Source organism: Artibeus jamaicensis, unplaced genomic scaffold, assembly GCF_021234435.1.
Source record: "Artibeus jamaicensis isolate MK-2021 breed Jamaican fruit bat unplaced genomic scaffold, CSHL_Jam_final contig_793, whole genome shotgun sequence".
Taxonomy (NCBI): Eukaryota; Metazoa; Chordata; class Mammalia; order Chiroptera; family Phyllostomidae; genus Artibeus; species Artibeus jamaicensis.
Window position 1 is genome coordinate 7,926,089 of NW_026521975.1, and position 20,162 is coordinate 7,946,250.

The following is a 20,162-nucleotide window of genomic DNA, read 5'->3' on the forward strand; positions in this document are numbered from 1 at the left end:
GCTCCTCTGGAAGCAGGATGATGCCTATGTTTCCATATGAAGGGAAGGAGTATTTGTGCAGAATAGAATTTTGTTTGCATTTGTACCCAAGGACATGTTTCCACTGAGTCTTTTAGAGAGATAGAAAGAGAGAGACAGAGAGACAGAGAAACATCATTTGGTTGCCTCCTTTATGTGCCTGAACTGGGGATCGAACCTGCAGCCTTATGGTACTCTGGACTATATGCTCCAACCAAGTAAGCCACACAGCCCAGGACAGAGGAGAATATTTTAAAGTTACAAGTTTTGGCTACTATTTAGCCTAGTAAACTTACAAATCCAAAAAGTATGAAATCTTGGTAAGTTCTACTTAAACTTTATTTTATTAAAAATCTTTAACTTAGATAAAATTAGTACAGTCATTTTCATTTGACTAATATTTGATTATTCAGGTTTACAAAATAACTTTCCCTTAAATAATAATTTCCGTTTATCACTTTAAAGTTTCTTGTATATTTTAACCCTGAAAATTTTAATATAGTTGATTTTTAATAATGATTTCACATAACTGAGCAATCTTAGAACTGTTGTTACAAAGAAAATATTCTAAAGTATTTAAACAATTCTTGCAAAGTGAATAAATTATGCTTATGACTAGAGTAAATCAAATTCTCATAACATTCTTTTATTATTTATAAGAATCAAATTTGTCTATACTTTCTGGCTCATAAGAATAAATATGTCAGATTCTCTTGAACATTTAAAATACTTTAAATAACAAACACATGCAGATTATTCATACATATAACATAGCAGCCTGAGTTTTATCTGCTTCATTTTATCTATATTTATAATTTTAAGCCTTTCTAATATTGTATTATGACATTTTACTAACCACAGGGAAGCAGTTTTTACTTTTTCAGAACAGCTTCTCTTTCAGAAATTTGAGACTGAAGGCTATGCATGTTCTCTGTGTTTTCAAAATTCACTCAGAAACTGAGTCTATTCAATACATATTTAATAAAATGACTTTAAAAATATATATGTCTTACTGTAAATAATAGGTTCTGGAAATAAGGATTTAGAACATATTTCTTTTTATGGCTAGACTTATCTAAATGTAGTGTACTAATTAAAGCTATATTTAGTCTTTTTAAAACTTCTATTAATATGTTTAAATATAGAGTCTAAAATCCTAACTTTGCAAATAGAAAGACTGTGACCTGACAGAAAATTTAGAATTTTATGCGTCAGTTTTATTGGTAGGTGAAAATGTACGTCACAAAGACTTGTCTACTATAGTGTTTCAGAGTAAGTGAGATGTACCGAGTTTATCAAAAGACACCTCTACCACTTCAGACTGCTGATCACCATAGTTATGTGTTTTCTTGCTGCTTATTATAAATCACCTGATTCTCTTTGTAAAGAACAATATGTGCTAGAAGTCCAATATTATCTTGAATGGGCATGTGAGTAACTTTTATGAAATGCAATAGTTTGAAAAAGAAACTATTTATTCTATTAATTACCAACTTTGAATTTTACGCACATCCTAAGGAGTTGCCTCTTCCTTCAAGGTACATTCTTAATTTATATTTGTATTTTAATTCTGTAAAAAGAAAATATATTATTTATTTTTTTTCTTAACAAGTCATGAAATTAAGTGACAGGGGATGGTTGTTCTAGAAATGACTGGGTGTCTTGCCACATGTAAATACAACTGATAGTTAGAAACCAAAAGATTTTAAAATCCTGGTGTATTTGCTCCCTGGGATAGTCAATCTAACAAACTTCAAAAGCAACAAAATACTTTGGGTTGTGTCTTAGAATAATAATTGTTTACCTTTGCACCCATTCACATAGGTTTGTGGATAAGCTTTCTGGACTCATTATTTGCCTTAACACTGCAGAATAACTTTTTCATCTATAGGGTTTTGGACTGACAAGGAAGAACTAAAGCAACTGAGGCAAAGTGAAATGGTTTTCAAGCCACAGAAGAAATGGCAAGAATACGAGACAAGCATGGAAAACTGGGTCAGAGCAGTGAAGCGCTCCATGCACTGGTACAGCAAGGCGTAGCCCACGCCCCTGGGACAGAGCTCAGGGACGCCAGCACCGTGAAGGCTGAGAGGGATTTAAAATGAGCTTTGCAGCCTGAGAGTGAAAGCATTGCTTTTTTGGAAACAACAACAACAACAAACAAACAAAAATTTTAAAACTCTCATTTTTTTAAACCCAAACTTTGAAAGATTACATGGCAGCAATACCTCAAAACTTTCTAACTCCTGTTTTGTAGCAAATTGGAATTATTAGGATATTAGCCATTTGCAACTATATTTCGACAGATATGGGCCTTCCTTTTTAAAAAAATACTAGGTCAGTGATACAAAGGAATATAATTGTTTACTCTCCAAATCAGTAGTCCTGGGTCAGAGCCACGGAGCCAGAGATGCACAGAGAGGGGCAGAGACACCTCTGTTTTCCAACTGTCTTGACAGAAGGAATGTTGAGGAGTAAGAGTTGTGAGAAACTTCAGGCCAAGAGTAAAATTGCCATAAGGCAGTTAATCACCTTCCAACATGTTCTCAGGTTATTTGGCCGGCCTTGCATTTGAGCTAGGTTTCTTTTAGATGGGAGGCAGTGATGAGTGTACTTCCCAGTTGGTCAGGTTTTATCACATAAAGTCCTACAGCTAGCTCTTAAATAATAATGTAATTAAGGAAGTGACCATTACAGGGGATTTTTTTTCCTGTATGACCTGGGAAAAACACCCCCTCCAAAAAAACCCAAACAAGATGGAGAAAGAACAAATAAGTTGGTAGAACTGTGATTTAGTGTGTCTTGATCACTACCTGAAAACAAGAATTTTCCAATTTTATTTGTATTTTCCTCAGTGAAATGATATATTGTCACATTAAAAAAATTTTAATTGCAGTTGACATGTAATATGATACTAGTCTCACATGTACAGCATAGTGATTAGACATTTCTATAACTTACTAAATGATCGCCCTGATTAGTCTAGAACCACACATACTATTATAATACTATTGACTGTAGTCAGTACTATTGACCATGCTGTACTTTACATCCCTGTGACTATTTTGTAACTGCCAATTTGTACTTCTATATCCCTTCCCTTTTTAACCCATTCCCCCAACAACATCTCACCCATCTGGCAACCATCAAAATGTCCTCTGTATTCTTGAGTTTGTTTCTGTTTTGTTGGTTTGTTTTGTTTTTTTAGATTCCATGTATAAGTGAAGTCATATGTTATTTGTCTTTCTCTGACGTATTTCACTCAGCATAATAACCTCTAGGTCCATCCATGTTGTTGCAAGTGGTAAGATTTCCTCCTTTGTTATGGCCAGTAGGATTCCATGGTGTACTCAGATGAACCACATCTCCTTTATCCAACCATCTAACAATGGGCAGTCGGGCTGCTCCCATACCTTGTATTGTAGATAACACTGCGATGAACATGGGGATGTTTATATCGTTTCAAGTTAGTGTTTGGATTTCTTTAGAGAAATACACAGAAGTGGATATCCTGTCATATATGTCTGTTTCAGAGACAAATTTGACAGAATTAGGGGTCAAATTGTATTTGTACCAAGTCTATTTCACTGTACCTTAATTGTCTTCTTAAATGATTGTTTTGAAGGTATCATTAATGATACCTTCATTAATTACTCCATCATTACATCATTCATTAAGATTTGGAAATATTTTTGTTATGTTGGGGTGTTTTGTTTACTGTAATAAGTCAGATACCATTATGTAGGTATCACTCTTTTTACTCTTTCTTTTTTATGTTCTTTCTACAAATCTCAGTGGCCAGTTACAGGCTTTATTAAGAAAAGCATATGAAAACTGTTCTGTTGTTTTATTGTTTCTTATAGAGTCTGATTCTCAGTGGATATGATTCCATAGGAAATAATTCTGTCTTTCTGTATTAGGATATACTGGGTTATAATATAAACACCAAAAAAGCTTTAGTTCATCTCTTTTTTCACATTTTTCTTCCTCAGCATAAATCCTTTTAAAAAAGGGGTATTTTTTTAGATGTGGGAAAATAACTTTGAATATCTCTTATTGGAATTGACCATCTCAAAAATCAGGCTAATTTTTGTTAGTCTAGAAGTTACTCTTTTATTCTTAGCATTTTGGGCTGTTTTAATGATACAGTTTAGTAAATCTTTTGTCAGATTTGACCTAAATCAGAAATGTGACCACATTTGCTTTTATTGTTGTTGAAACAGTGATGATCAAAATCATTGAGCAAAAAAAAATTGTCCTTTCCATTTTTCAAGTTCATTTTCACTTGTATGTTAATATTTGAAATATTAAAACATTGTGTGCTAATGTTTCCCATCATGTTCTACTTTACCAGGATGGATCTAGCAGATATTTCTAGGAGGTCTGTTGCTATCTTACCAAGATGAATGTTCCTGTACAGTCTTTCTTAGAGTGGTATTAATTGCTTTTGTACTATGGACTGCTGATTTTTGTTTTTCTTTTATATCTAACATGACATGGTTTCTCAACCTCAGCATTATTGATATTTTGGGACAGATAATTCTTTGTTTTAGGGTGCTGTTTTGTGCTTTAGAGGATATTTTGCAGCATCTCTGACCTCTACTCTTTAGCTACCTGTAGCATTCCCCTGAGTTGTGATGGTTAAAAATGTCTCCAAACATTGACAGATGTACCCCTTGGAGGCAGACTCATCCCCCAGCCCCAGTGGAGAACCACTGATACAGACTGTTAGAAGGAAATTGGAGATTCAATGACTGTAGAGTGTGTCAGTACCCCCTTTCTCTCTGCCTGATTTTACCTTAGAAAGTGATTGTTAGCAAAAGGAGATGGTAGTATATGAAAGTAAGTAGGGTTTCCATTCTGCTGGTCGATGAGCTTTTTGAAAAAGATCTGATTGTAATTGTCCTGCTGTTTTTATCCACCTGCCCACACCCCCATGCCTGCATCCTCTGTGGTCTCACTAAGTGTGTTTATAACTTCAATATGAGATTAATGTTGTCTGTAGATCATCTTTGACATGATCTGCCTTTTGTTTCCTCTTAGTGTTTATGTATTTGCATATGTATGTAGAGATAGACACTCCTAAATACACATACTTACATTCACTTTTGAGTCACAGGTTTTGTGTATTTGACTGCAGATGGCTAACAGATTGAATCTTAAGAAGGTCACTTAACACTATGGTGTTAGAGGAAAGAAACTTTAGAAATAGCCCCTCTGCAAGGGACTTATACTGGGGACAAGTCTTTAATTAAAAGTAATCTAGCCCAGGATTTCGAAAAGAATTTCATAATTCTTTCAGTGGAGATATAACCAGACTCTGGGGATCTTCAAGTCTAAGTGATTCTAGAGTCATCCCAGAGGTGGCCTCGTAGTCTTGACAGCATCCCCAGAGGATTCCGATCCCCGTGGGGAACTTAGATCATGTTTCTGAATTAGAATTAAAAGCCCCAAACACATGAGGGATCTCGCTGGTCCCAAAATCATCCTTTTTCATAGACAAAGCCAAGTAATCTGGTTCAAATCAGTCAAAATGGGTAACCCCAAAGAAGTAAAAAAGGTGATCCAGAATCACATTGTTTTTTTAAGTTTTGGAACCTCATAGCCATAAATGTTTGGTACCAGCATTTATTGTAAGTAACTGGCTCTATTGTCACCATATTCCCACGGGACCCTTACACTTAGATGAATGCAAGAATGATCTTGGGAGTGGGAACGAGAGGGGCAGAAACCCTAAGAATCATATTTCTGAAATTCTCTGTTATTTCATTTCTGCTGTCTTTCCCCCTTTTACTACAAATTTGGTTAATTAAATATAATGACTGTACATATATCTATTAGAAAATAAATGATATAGATTCTAATTTATGTATTTTTTAAAATTTATTTAATCTTTAGAAGGGACAGAAAGGAGAGAAGGAGAGAAATATCAATGTATGGTTGCTTCTGGTGCATCCCTTGCTGGGAACTGGCCCCTGCTGGGAACTGGCCTGCAACCCAGGCATGTGCCCTGATGGGGAATCGAACCGCGATCATCTGGTTTGCAGGCCCACACTCAATCCACTGAGCTACGCCAGCCAGGGCCATATAGATTCTAATTTAAATGAGCCATGGTATTTTAAGAAACTGCCAAATTGTTATCCAGAATGGCTATACTATTTCACATTCCCACCAGCCATGTGCAAATGACTCAGTTTCTCCACATCCTCACCAGCATTTGACATATAAACATAACCCTAAAATTAACCCTAACTATAAACCCAAACCTAAACCTAATCCCAAATCTAATCCTAAGTCTACTTTATTTCTAATACTAACTTTAACCCTAATTCTAACCTTAATACTAACAACACACCTAAAACTATACCTAAACCTAACAACCTTAACCCTAGCCCAACCCCGAACTGAAACCAACTCGAACCCTAAACCCAAACCCAACTTTAACCATGAACCTAAACCCAATGCTAATCCTAACACAAAATCCAACCACAACCCTAGCCCTAATCAAAACCCTAAACCTCCTAAGCTAAACTCAACCCTAAATGTAACACTAACATCACCCATACCTCTAACACCAATACTCTTTAATTTTAGCCAAAACCTGTCCCTAACCATACCCTAATCTTAAATCTAAACCAAGTACTAAACCTCACTCTAAATTTAAACCTAAATCTAGCCTATAACTAATCATAACTTAACTGTATCCCTAACTTAACCCGGTACTTAACCCTAACCTGAACCCAAGACTTACTCTAAATGCTAACTCTAAAACAAACCCTAAACTTTATCTTAACCCTAAACCTCAGTATAACCCAAAACACAATCCTAATGCTAACACTAATCCGAACTCTAATTTTAACCCTAACCAACACTCTTAACCTAACATGTGCTAAATTAGACCTAACTGAACTCTGAATTTAACCCTTGCAGTAATCCTAACCCTAACATAATAAACCAGCCCTAATCTTAATCCTAACCTTAAACGTGAACCTAACTGTAAACCTAAATCTAACTGTAACTTGACCCAAAAGTTAAACTTAAACCCGAAGCCAAACCTTAAATCTAACCCTAATCCACACCCTAAATGTAACCTTGACACTAGCATAACCCTAAAGTGAACCCTCACCCTAAACCTAATCCTAATCCTAACACTGATTTTAACTCTACTATTAACCCTAAACCTTAACAAAACCTTAAACATAACCCTACCCTGACCTAAGCCTGTCATGCTGCCTCTTACCCTAAACCTAGCACTAAACTTACTTCCTGTCCTACAACTAAAACTAACCATAACCATAATCCTAGACCTAAAACAAAAATAAAAACTAACATTAATTTTAACTCTAACCTTAATGTTAAAAATAACCGTGAAGCTAATCCTATTCCTGACCCTAACAATGATCCTAATGCTAAAACTAAACATAACCCTAACCGTAAACTTAGCTCTAAATATGTTATTTTTAAAACTAATCCTAATGCCAAAACCTCAAAATAAAACTTAACACTAATCTTGACCCTTTGCATAAACCTAAACCTGCTTGAAAACCTCACACATAACCTAACTTTAAGCTTAAACCTAACCCTAACCCTGACCTGAACCCTAAAATTAAACTTCAAATTAAACCTAAACCCAAATTTATTTTTTACTTTTTCATTTCTTGATTTTAGAGAAACAGAAGAAGGGAAAGGAGAGATGGACAGACATAGATTAGTTGTTCCACTTGTGTATGTATTCATTGGTTGCTTCTTGTATGTGCCCTGACCAGAGATCGAACCTGCAACCTTGGTGTATCAGGATGACACTTGAACCAACTGAGCTACCCAGCCAGGGCCCATTTTATTTTAAAAAATTATATTAAATATTTTGGGGTAGCATTGATTAATAAGATTGTTTCAAGTGTACAGTTCTACAATATTTAATACATCATCTATATATTGCATGCGTTGTGTGTTCACCACCCAGTCTCCCTCCATCACCACGTATTTGACTTCCTTTACCCTCTTCTGCCTCCTCTGCATCCCTCTTCCCCTTTGGTGACCACCATTCTGTTCTCTGTGTCTATGAGTTTGTTTTGTTGTTTGTTTGATTTGTTCATTTGTTGCTTTTTGTTTTATGTCCCACATATGAGTGAAATCATAGGGTTCCAAACCCCGTGTCTCTTTCCATTGTGGCATCCACCAATGCGAGCAACAAATGGTCGGAAGCTTTCAGGAGTTTAAGATGGAACTTTATTGGCCAAAGCTTTACCTGCGCAGGGGCGAACTCTTGGGATGTCCGGAGACACGGTGCCAAGAGGCTGCAAATGAGAGTCGTGCCTGGCGCTTACAGCCTAGGGTTTTTATTGGGGTGAGCAAGCAAGCAAATACAGAAGCAGAGGTAGCTGTTAGCAATTGGCTATCTCGAGAGAACACACATGGCTATGTTCTCTACTTGCAACAATGGATATTTTTCTGCAAAGACAAGGTCATGCACAAGGTGGTTATCTTGTTCAGCACTCTTTGTACTTTCTGTACTTTCTATCTTCCTCGCTGAATCAGTCTGGAGCCTGCCTCGGGTTCCTCTTGGCTACTTTTATCTAATTCCGGGCCTGACACCATCTGACTTATTTTGCTCAGCATAATATTCATCCATGTTGTTACAGATGGCATTATTTCATCTTTTCTAATGCTTGAGTAGTATTCTTTATCCAGTCATCTAGGGAAGGGCACTTTGGTTGTCTCCATGTCTTGGCCACCATGAAGTATGGGTGCATATATCTTTGTGAATAGATATTTCCAAGTTTTGGGGGTAGATACCCAGAAGAGGTCTTGCTGGGTCATATGGTAGCTCTATTTTTAATTATTTGAGGCTGAGTATACTGTCTTCCATAGTGGCTGTACCAGTTTACATTCCCACCAGCAGTGAACGAGAGTTCCTTTTTCTCCACAACCTCTCCAACATTTCTTATGACGTGTTTTAATGATGGCCATTCTAACAGGTGTAAGCTGATGTCTCATTGTGGTTTTGATTTGCATTTCTCTTAAAGTTAATGAAGTTGAACATCATCTCATATACTATTAGCCATAAAATGGTAAAACTAAAAAAAAAATAAATAAATTGAATTTTTTTGTTGTTGAGTTATATATTTATATATATGTGTATATATATTAAGCTTATATATAAACTTTATATTACTTTTGTTAATATAATATTATGTATCAAGTATATATACTTCCTATTAATGGATATAAATTATATATATATTTAAGTTTAATCTTTATTGTATTTTTCCACTACCATTTAGTCCCCTTATACCACCTTCCCCACAGTGATCCCCACACTGTTGTCCATGTGCATGAGTCTTTTTTCTTTTTTGCTCAGTCCCTTCACCTCCTCACTCCCCCCTGCACCAGCTGTCATCTGCTCTCCATCTGTGAGTCTGTCTCTATTTTGCTTGTTCAGTTTGTTCATTAGATTCCACACATGAATGAAATCATACAGTGTTTTTCTTTCTCTGACTGGCTTATTTCACTTAGCATGATGTTCTCCATACCCATCCATACTGTTTCAAAGGGTTAAATTTTCTTCTTGTTTAAAGCCGAGTAGAATTCCATTGTGTAAATATACCATAGTTGTTTTATCCACTCATCTACTGATGGATACTTGGGCTGCTTCCATATTTTGATGAATGTAAATAACACTGCAGTGAACACAGGGGTGCTTATGTTCTTTTGAATTAGTATTTTAAATTTCTTTGGATATATTCCCAGAAGTGGGATCTTTGGGTCAAAAAACAAATTCATTTTTAATTTTTTGAAGTATCTGCATACTGCTTTCCACAGTGGCTGCAGCAGTCTGCATCTCCACCAACAGTGCAAAAGGGTTCCCCTTTCTCCACATCCTCGCCAGCACTTGTTGTTTGTTTATTTATTAATGAAAGCCATTCTGACAGATGTGAAATGGTATCTCATTGTGGTTTTAACTTGCATTTCTCTGATGATTAATGACATTGAGCATATTTTCATGTCTATTGGCCATCTATATGTCTCCTTTGGAGAAATGTCTGTTCAGGTCTTTTGCCCATTTCATTTTTTAATTAGGTAGTTTGTTTTTGGGGGGGTGTTGAATTTTGTAAGTTCTTTATAAATTTTGAATATTAACCCCTTATAAGATCTGGTGGCAAATATATTCTCTCATTCTGTGGGTTGTCTTTTTATTTTGTTGTTGTTTTCCTTTGCTGTGCAAAACCTTTTTGGTTTGATGTATTCCCATTTGTTTATTTTTTCTTTTGTTTTCCTTGCCTGGGGAGATGTATATGATAAAAAAATTCTATGAGCAATATCCAAGATTTTACTGCCTATGTTTTCTTTTATGACTTTTATGGTTTTGTGTCTAGCATTTAAGTCTTTGATCCATTTTGAATTTATTCTTGAGTGTGGTATAAGAAGGTAGTCTAGTTACATTTTTCTGCATGTATCTGTCCAATTTTCCCAGCACTATTTATTGAATAAACTATCTTTAGCCCATAGTATGTGCTTGCTTCCTTTGTTGAATAGTAATTGACTACAAAGGTGTGGATTTATTTCTGGGGTCTCTGTTGTGTTCCATTGATCTATGTGTCTGTTTTTATGCCAGTACCAGGCTGTTTTAAATACTGTGACCTTGTACTATAGTTTGATACGAGGCATCATTATTCCTCCAACTTTGTTCTTCTTTTCCAAGATCACTGTTGTGATACAGGAGGGCCTTTTGTGGCTCCATATACATTTTTGCAATATTTGTTTTAGTTCTTTGAAATGCGTCACTGGAATCTTGATAGGAATTGCAATATATTTTAGATATTAACCCCTTGTTGGAACTGTTGTTTGCAAATATCTTCTCCCATTCAGTTGGTTTCCTCTTTGTTTTGTTGATAGTTTGTTTCACTGTGCAGAAAATTTTTAGTTTGATATAGTCCCACTATTTATTTTTGCTTTTGCTTCTCTTGCCTTGTGGACCTAAACCCAAATTTAAACCTAATGCTACTTCTAACAAAACCCTAACCTCAACCATAATCTGCATCTGACTCTAAATTTAAATCTAGTTCTAACACTAACTCTAATCTGGATGGTAACTTTCCCCCTTATCCTAATAGTAAACCTAATTATAAACCTAATTCTAACCCTAAACCTAATACCTGAAACCTAACCATAATCCTAAAGCTAACCCTAAGCTTAAATCAAAACCTAACCATCATCCTAACCATAAAACTAAACTTAACCCTAACCTTAAACCTGTATCGTGACCCTAACCCTAATCCTATCTTAACATTAAATTTAACACGGACCCTAACTCTCAATCTTGACAATAACCCTGAATGATTACTTTAATTTTAACCCAAGTTATAACCCTAACTTTAACTTTAACCATAACCTCACCCTAACCTTACTTAACCTTACCTTTTCCTTTACCCTAAACCAAAACCTAATAGAAAACCTACTCTGCCTCTAATTAAACTCTAAATCTAAACTTAACTGTGACACTGGCCTTAAACCTATTTCACTAGCCCTAACACTAAACCTAACACTAACCACAACCATAACCCTAACTCCACCCTTAACCTTAAACCTAACTGTAATTATAACCATAACCATAACACTAACATGAAGTTCTAATCCTAAATTCTAGTGCTAACTCAACTTAAACCAACCCAGAGCCCTCATTCTAGGACTTACTGTAAACCTAATCCTAACCATAACCTTGACTTAACTATAAAAAACCCTAAAACCCAACCAAAGCCTAACTCTATTCCTCATTTTAAATTCACCTCTAACACTAACACTAACCCTAACACTAACTGCACCTAACACTAACTTACCCTAAACCTTAATTGTAACCCTAATTTTAAGCCTAATATGAACACTGAAAACTGACTCTAACACTAACCCTAATCTCTAGTCTTAATACTCAATGCTAGCCCTAATTTTAAATCAAACCCCTAAGGTTAATCTTATCCCTGTTACTAACACTGACCTAACCCTAAACCTAAACTTAACCCTAATATTATACCTAAATTCTAATTGTAACATTAACCCTAACACTAATCCCAACTTTAGAATCAACACTAAACGATAATCCTAAATCCTAACCCTGACACAAAACTGACACTAAAATTTATACCAATTCTGACCTTACCACTACCACTAAACCAAACATTAAACCTAACCCTAACCATACAGGTAAACCTAAACACAACCCTAACTGTACACCTGATACTAAAACTCTCACTAACCCTAACATCAGCATCATGGTGGAGTGGCAAGACTCCTTGGTATCTCCCTTTAAAATCACAATGAATTGGACAACTGCGATTCAACAGAGGATTCCTTGCTCCACACCTGACCATGTCAGAGAGATCCACACTTTGGGCCACCCGAGGGTGGGCTTGTCAGAACAAGCAGAGGAGGCAGAGATGGGGCCCACTCAGCTGATGATGGTGGTGAAAAGAGTCAGACTGCAGCCCTCATGCAGCATATACTGCGGGGCCTGAGAGGCGGAAGTGATGTTCCAGCCGAGACGTGGCACAGCAGTCGGGTGGCAGCAGACTGGCACCATTACTAGAAAGAAGGCAAAGCCACGGTCTCTTAACCCTCCCCTGCACCTCCCTCTTGTGGTGGAACCTGGTAGAGGCAGTGGAGGTGGCAAGACAGCACAGTGTGGCTGGTGGCCTCTGGTCACAAAGAGGCAGCACAGGAACTCCCCAGCCCGGATCCCCACCACTGGCCACATTACACCTCAGAGGTAGGTGCTGAGATGGAGGTGACCTGGGCTCAGAGGGAATGCACACTACTTCGGGAATACGGGGCATTTCCACTATTGAAGTGTCAATGCCACACTGAGATCCTGGAAGCTGGTAGGAGAGAACAAACACTTGCGCTATTGCACCATCTACTGGGAAACAAGAGAAAGACCACTTAGCAACCTGCTGAATTGTTAAGAGCAAAATAGTACCTAAAATTATACAGGTTTCAAATGTACGGTTTTATAATATGCCATCTGTATTTTGTATTGTGCGTTCACCACCCCTCAAATCTCCTTTCATCACTGTATATTCCCATTTTACCCTCTTCTCCCTTGCCCCACCCAATGTCACCCCAATAAATTCACTAAATAAATAAATAAACAAACAAACAAAAAAGAAGAAGGGACTTCCGCCAAGATGAAGGCATAGGTGGATAAGCTGTGCCTTCTCACACAACCAAGTTTAGAGACAACTAAATATTAGCAACAGAAAACACAGCCAGAACACAGAAAACTGAACTTTTCGGAAGTCTGTTAACAACAAATTCTTCAGCCTGACCGGTAAGGGGCGAAACCAGCAGCTGGTGGAGCGGGGTTGCACAGGAAAACTCGGTCCTACGGACTCAGGCGTGCGGAATCCAGGCGCCTCCAGGCGTTGGACCTAGTGAGCAACCAAGCGAGCAACCGTGGGGAAACAGCGAGGGAGCAGGACTGCGGGTTGAGTGTGGTCACACATTTGTGTGCAGATAGACAAGCGAGGGAGTGGGCGGTTGGACTGGGACCCAGCGGGTCCCCGCAGCAAGCGGCAGGGAGGGCGCCGCCATTTCCCTGCTCTGACCCCACCTCCACATACAGCGTCATAACCCAGCAACTCTGAGTGGTCCCGCCCAGGTGAACCACCTAAGCCTCTGCTCCTCACCCAGCGGCACAAAACAGCAGAAGGTGCCGCCATTTCCCCGCTCTGACCACGCCCCCACATACAGCATCACAACCCAGCGACCTGGGAGTCCAAGGCTCTGCTCCTCACACTTAAAGGGCAAGAACAGACCAAAAATGGGTCAAGAAGATCTCAAAGCCCCAGAGCTGATAAATCTAAGCGATGAAGAAATAGCAAAACTCTCAGATGCACACTTTAAAACACTGGTGATCAGGATCCTCACAGAACTGGTTGATTATAGCCACAAATTAGACAAATATATGAAGGCGAAACTAATTGAAATGAATGGAATTGTACAGGACACCAACAGCAATGAAAAGGAAACTGGGACTCAAATCAATGGAGTGGACCAGAAGAGAGCAAATAATGGCCAAACAGAAAAGAGTCAAGAAGCAAGAATTCAAAGAAATGAGGAGAGTCTTAGGAGCCTCCAGGACATCTTTAAACGCTCCAACATCCAAATTATAGGGGTACCAGAAGGGGGAAAGGCACAGCCACTAGTGGAAAACTTATCTGAACAAATAATAAAGGAGAATTTCCCCAATCTGGCAAAGGAAATAGACTTCCAGGAAGCTCAGAGAGTCCCAAAGAAGTTGGACCCAAGAAGGAACACACCAAGGCACATCATCATTACATTAGCCAAAATCAAAATGAAGGAGAGAATCCTAGAAGCAGCAAGAGCTAAGGGGACAGTCACCTACAAAGGAGTCCCCATCAGACTGTCAGCAGATTTCTCAAAAGAGACCTTTCAGGCAAGAAGGGGCTGGAAAGAGGTATTCCAAGTCATGAAATCCAAAGACCTACAACCAAGATTGCTCTATCCAGCAAAACTTTCATTTAGAATGGAAGGACAGATAAAGTGCTTCTCAGATAAGATCAAATTCGAGGAGTTCATCATCACCAAGCCCTTATTCTATGAAATGTTAAAGGGACTTATCGAAGAAAAAGAAGTTAAAGAAATATGAACAGTGAAAGGACCACAAACTCACAGTTATTAACAACCACACCTAAAACAAAAGCAAACTAAAAGGACAGCTAGATCAGGAGTGGAAACAGAAATGAAGATCTCAAGGAGGGTTAGCAACAGGGGAGTGGGAGGAGGAGAAGGGGGGAGAAGGTACAGAAAATAAGTAGCATAGACAGTAGATAGAAAATAGATGGGGCAAGAATAGCATGGGGGATATAGAATCTAAAGAACTTGAGACACATGGACATAAACTAAAGGGGGGGTAATGGTGAGGAATGAAGGGGGGAATAGAACAACTATAACAGCATAATCAATAAAAAAAAATTAAAAAAATAAATAAAAAGAAGAAGGGTTCACTACCTCAAATGCCCAGGCAGAGAAACAGTCCATCAAGTATCAAGGTAATGAAGTAGCTCATAAAGAAAATAAAGTGTCTCCAGAAGCCAAACTCAAAGATTGGAAAACTGATTTACATGACAAAATTTTAGACTGCAGTTATGAAAAAACTCAGGTACAAAAAAACTCAGAAAGGCATTTTGATAAGCTCAGGAATAAAGTCAGTGAATGAGAGGAGTTCTTTACCAAAGAGATTGAAACTATTAAAAGAACCAAGCAAATTCCGGAGCTGAAGACTCACTAAATGAGGTAAGGAATATGCATCACAGAGCATTAGAAATAGAGCAGACCAGGTAGAAGAAAGAATTAGTGAGCTTCCTTTTTTAAAAAAGGAAATGGAAAAAACATAATAGAACACCACCAAACTAAAATAGCACACAGAAAAAGAAGAGGAAAAGTGGATTATTACAAGATCCAAACAAAAATTGAGAACTGAAAGTAATTATTATATGACTTTGAAATTTCAGACCAAAATTTTGAATTTATGAACTTTTTTCAGGTGAATGACCCATGGGCCCTCCAACTCTAACATTTGCCAAATTTAACTCATTAGCTTTCCATGCAAATTTGCCCCTATTGCATTCCAAACTAAAATCCTTGAAAACATTTTCAGTTTCTTTCCTTCTCTCACTGTTAGGAGTCAATCCATCATAGTAAAGATTTTCTCCCTGAAGTCATCTTCAAAATCAGAATGCATTCTTGGGGGATCCAAGACCGCTGCAGAGAAGCTGGAAGCTCTGTCCACTTGCTCCCAGACCCAGACTGGTCTTGCAGCTAAACCACAGAGCAATCAACTCAAAAATCCAGCTGTGAGTGAGAGCTTGTATGAGTGACTGTGTCTGCAGACCAGTGCACGGGGTACGTGAGTAAGAGGGCAAGAGCTTGCCCACCTGCAGGAAACTCAAAGTGGGCAGCCGGGGCTCTTGTGGTGGAGCAGGTGTTGCCGCCACTGCCCACCCCAGCACTTCTGGCTGTGCAAATTTGGGGCAGGAGCCCCTTTGAAGAATGAAAAATATCCCCCCCAGGAAGAAGCCTCCAGAGTGCCTGCACCTCAGTGCCCAGATGTGTCTTTGTGCCCTCCACCCTGGCAGGGCCATGCACCCCACTACATCCAGGAGCCAGTATCTGGGGACTGCAGTAATTACTGGGAGAGGGGCTGTCACCTCCCTGACACTGGGCACTACGGGAACTGTGGATGGGAAGAAATCTGAGGAGGCTGCAGTTAAGCTCAGGAGCTTAGAGCTCTGGGGGCAAAGAGAGGCCAGGGTGGTGCTGGCTGTAGGAATAGTGTGGCTGGAACAGGCCCACCTGAGGCTGAGAATCACTGGAAGGCGGGGCGAGAGCACCCCACCACCGCCCTGTGTTATAGTTGCACGGCAGGACTCTTCCCAGTGCCATCTCGGAGAGATCCAGAGAGAAACATTATCTAAAACTGTTGAAGGCTCAGGCAGGCTGTGGCCAGCTCTGACTGTGAGAGATTCTGGGCTTTTTGTGGGGGTGCTCACAAAGAACAGGTGCCCCAGGGCCTGGCGCTATAGTGAGGGGGCCACACAAAACTGTTTTAAAAGAGGAGCTGTGGCAAGACTCATGACTCAGCAGGGACCATGTGAGCCTGTGTGCTTGTGTGCACAGCAGTTCTGCAAACAGAGAGTGCAGAGGGATAGTCACACTGAAGGCACTTTGGGACCTGATGCAGCATGGCTAGCAAGCAGGAGACTGTGCAGGGTGGAAAGTTCTGACTCAAGTCTCCCGCTAGAATGGCAGGATGGGGACTAGATGACCAGGAGCTGAATGCCTGAGATTCACAGCAGCCATGCAGGTCCCCTCACAGGCAGCATGCCTAACCCCCACCTGAAGGATTCCAGGCTCTGCACGTCAGTGAGGCCAGGCTCAGGAGTCCCCTGTAGGGCATATATCCACAGGGGAAAGCTAAAAGCTCTGAAAGGGCCCTTTCTACCAGACACTAGGAGCTACACTGTTCCTTGGGCCTGATCCCCTGAAATCAGCAGAGCAGAGAGATGAGAGGCAGGTGCAACAAGAGGTGTTCAGGGCCCCACTTGGCCTCTGCACATGGACAGGCTGCTGTCTGTGCCAAGCAGGAAAGACCTGCCCCTTCTATACAGATAGGCCCCTCAGAGGAAACAGCTAATTCACCAGAAACCATACAATATTGGAAAGAATCTGAGACAGACCAAGTTGTGTGGTGAGGGAGATGGTAAACACTCCCACCATCTTCCCTGAAAACTAAACAGGGCCCCTTGGGGGTGACCCAGGGTTCCCACTCTCCAGATCTCTCCAGGGGACCCCTCTGGAGAGAGGTGGAGAAAGTACTACTAGTCCTCTTGGGTTATTACATGAACCATTTCTGGGCCCTGGGCTGATGGAAAGCCAGAGAGCAGAACAGTGGGGACCAGTCAAATCTGAAGGAGACAGCCATAGACTGTGGCTAGCTTGTAGTCTCAAACAGGCTATTCAGGGCCAGCCTATGACACCATGTGACATTACCAGAAGCAAACAGTGCATCAGTATAACAGTCTACAATACATGGTGGGCAGTCTGACTCTCAGTCAGCTGGAGAACCCACCAAAGAATGACCCATCCACCAAAACTCAAAACAAGAGGGCCCAAATAAACAGCATAGAGGGCATCCCAAGAGCATCAAGTTCAGGAGATCAAGGAGACTGGACCACTGAAACACACAGGTCTTCTACCATAGAAGGGCATATCACAATGTAAGGGAGTCTAAGCAGATAAATATAACAAGCAAAAAAAGTAGGAAGGAGGAGGAGGAGAAGAAGAAAGAAGAAGAATCACCTAAAATGGGGAGAAAAAGAACCCCCCCCCATTGAAAACAAAGGAGGAATCCCCAGGAGTACTAAATGAAATTTAGGCAAGCAATCTACCAGACATTGAGTTCAGGATGAATTCAAAATAATAATGAGTTCTTCTTTACAAGAATACTAAAGAAAGCCAGTAAGAACTCCAAGGAACTCCATGGAAGATACAAGGAACTTACTGAGAACTATATCACATGAAAAATGACATAGGAACTATCAGTGAGATCCAGAAGGAAACAAAGAATACAATATCTGAAGTGAAAATACACTAGAAGATATTAAAAGCAGGCTAGATGAAACAGAAGATTGAATCAGTGTGATGGAGGACAAGGTAGGAAAAAACTCCCAGACAGATCAATGAAATGAAAAAGAATTCAAAAAGAACAAGGAGGTTTTAATGGAGCTGCAGGACAGTGGGTCACGTAATATTTGTATCATAGGGATACCAGGAGGAGAAGAGGAGCAAGGGATGGAAAACCTGTTTGAAAAAGTAATAACAAAAAACTTCCCTAACTTGATGAGAGATAGTCAAGCAAGCTCAGGAAGCACAGAGAGTCCCAGTCAAGATGAATCCAAAGAAGCCCACTTCAAGACACATCATAATTAAAATGGAAAAATTTAAATGCAAAGAGAGAATTTAAAAAGCAGCAAAGGGAGAAACAGCTAGTAAAATCCAAGGCAGCTTCAATAAGGCTTCCAGGGGATTTCTCAACAGAAACACTACAAGCCAGAAGAGAATGGCAAGAAATATTCCAAGTAATGAAAAGCAAAGGCCTGCAACCAAGACTACTCCACCCAGTGAGGCTCTCAAAATGGAAGGTGAAATAAGGAGTTTCCCAGACCAAAAAAAAAAAAGGCTAAAAGAATACACCTCCATTAAACCAGCATTTCAAGAGATGCCAAAGGGACTGCTTTAAGATGATGAAGAAAGAGAGAGAGAGAGAGAGGAACACAGATACAAAGGGGGAAATGGCAATGAATAAGTACCTATCAATAATAACCTTAAATGTAAATGGATTAAATGTCCCATTCAAAAGACATAGGGAACAGCCAAATCGCTCTTCTTGCCCAGAGGAGAGGAATATTACAAGCTTCAACATAGCGTAGAATGAAGAATCTAAAAGGACAGGTCAGAGTGCTATGGCCACCAAGGGTTCGGGATGTGCCTACATAGAAACAGAAGCTATTTCCTGAAACTGAAAATGTCACCTGCATTATTAAGCCTCCTAGAAGCACAACAAGGTCTTAGTTGCTTGAATTTAACCTTCTCAAATCTGCCCTAACAAGAGAAAAGAAAGGAGAGAGAGGAAGGAAGAGAGAAAAACATGGATGTGAGAGAGAAACATCAATTGGTCGCCTCCTGTGTGTGCCTGGACTGGGTATCATATGTTCCCAGGTTAGAGATTGAACTTGTGACCTAGATTCTGTTGAGTAACTGGTAACTGTTGAAAGGCCTTAAGAGCAAAGCCAAGGTTTCCTGAGGAAGGAGAAATTCTGCGTGTGGGTTGTGACTTCAGTTCCTGCCCCAGTATTTCTAGCCTCACCTTCCTGATAGCCTGCCCTGAGGATTCCAAGCCCCCACAACCGCTGAAGCCAATTCCTTAAAATAGATCTCTCTCTCCACAGACATAGGCACACTCGAGAGCATGTATGTATCTTATTGGTTGTGTTTCTCTAGTGGAACTCTGGCTGCTAAGCCTCTGAAACTAGTAAACAAGACTAGAAACTAGTGCTCAGCTCCCTCTTCCCTATGAAAACACTCCCTTTGAAGAGCTTAACTTTTTTAAATTGCCCCCCCATCTGAGGTTATATTTACTATGCTACCTTAAACCTCTCCTTTCTTACTTGTAAAATTCCTTAATTTCTTAGTAGTCCCAAATTTAATAAAGTACCTTGCACACACACACACACAAAAGAGACACAGGGTAGCTGACTCAATAAGAAAACATGATCTGCATATATGCTGCCTACAAGAGACTCACCTCAGAACAAAAGATCTACACAGACTGAAAGTGAAGGGTTGGAAAAAATATTCCAAGCAAATGAACATGAAAAGAAAACCTGTAGTAGCAATACTTACATCAGAAAAATTAGAGAGAGAAAATGATAAAAAGAGACAAAGAAGGTCACTACATAATACTTAAAGGAATAGTCCATCATGAAGACATAACTCTTGTAAACATATATGTGCCCAACATAGAAGCACCTAAACAGAGTCCAACAGAAGTAATGCCATTGAGTGTTGTT

The 20,162-nt window shown here is 39.4% G+C and overlaps 1 protein-coding gene across 1 annotated transcript in view; it reads left to right on the plus strand.

Annotated features, from left to right (window-relative positions):
• The window catches only part of GK5 (glycerol kinase 5), a 100,948-nt gene extending 91,046 nt beyond the window's left edge, over positions 1-9,902 (plus strand). Inside the window, exon 16 of the mRNA XM_053672898.1 lies at positions 1,910-9,902. Within this exon, the coding sequence (XP_053528873.1) occupies positions 1,910-2,058 (149 nt within the window). The 3' untranslated portion in view covers positions 2,059-9,902. The remainder of the gene's footprint in view (positions 1-1,909) is intronic.
• The last annotated feature ends 10,260 nt before the right edge of the window (positions 9,903-20,162 follow it).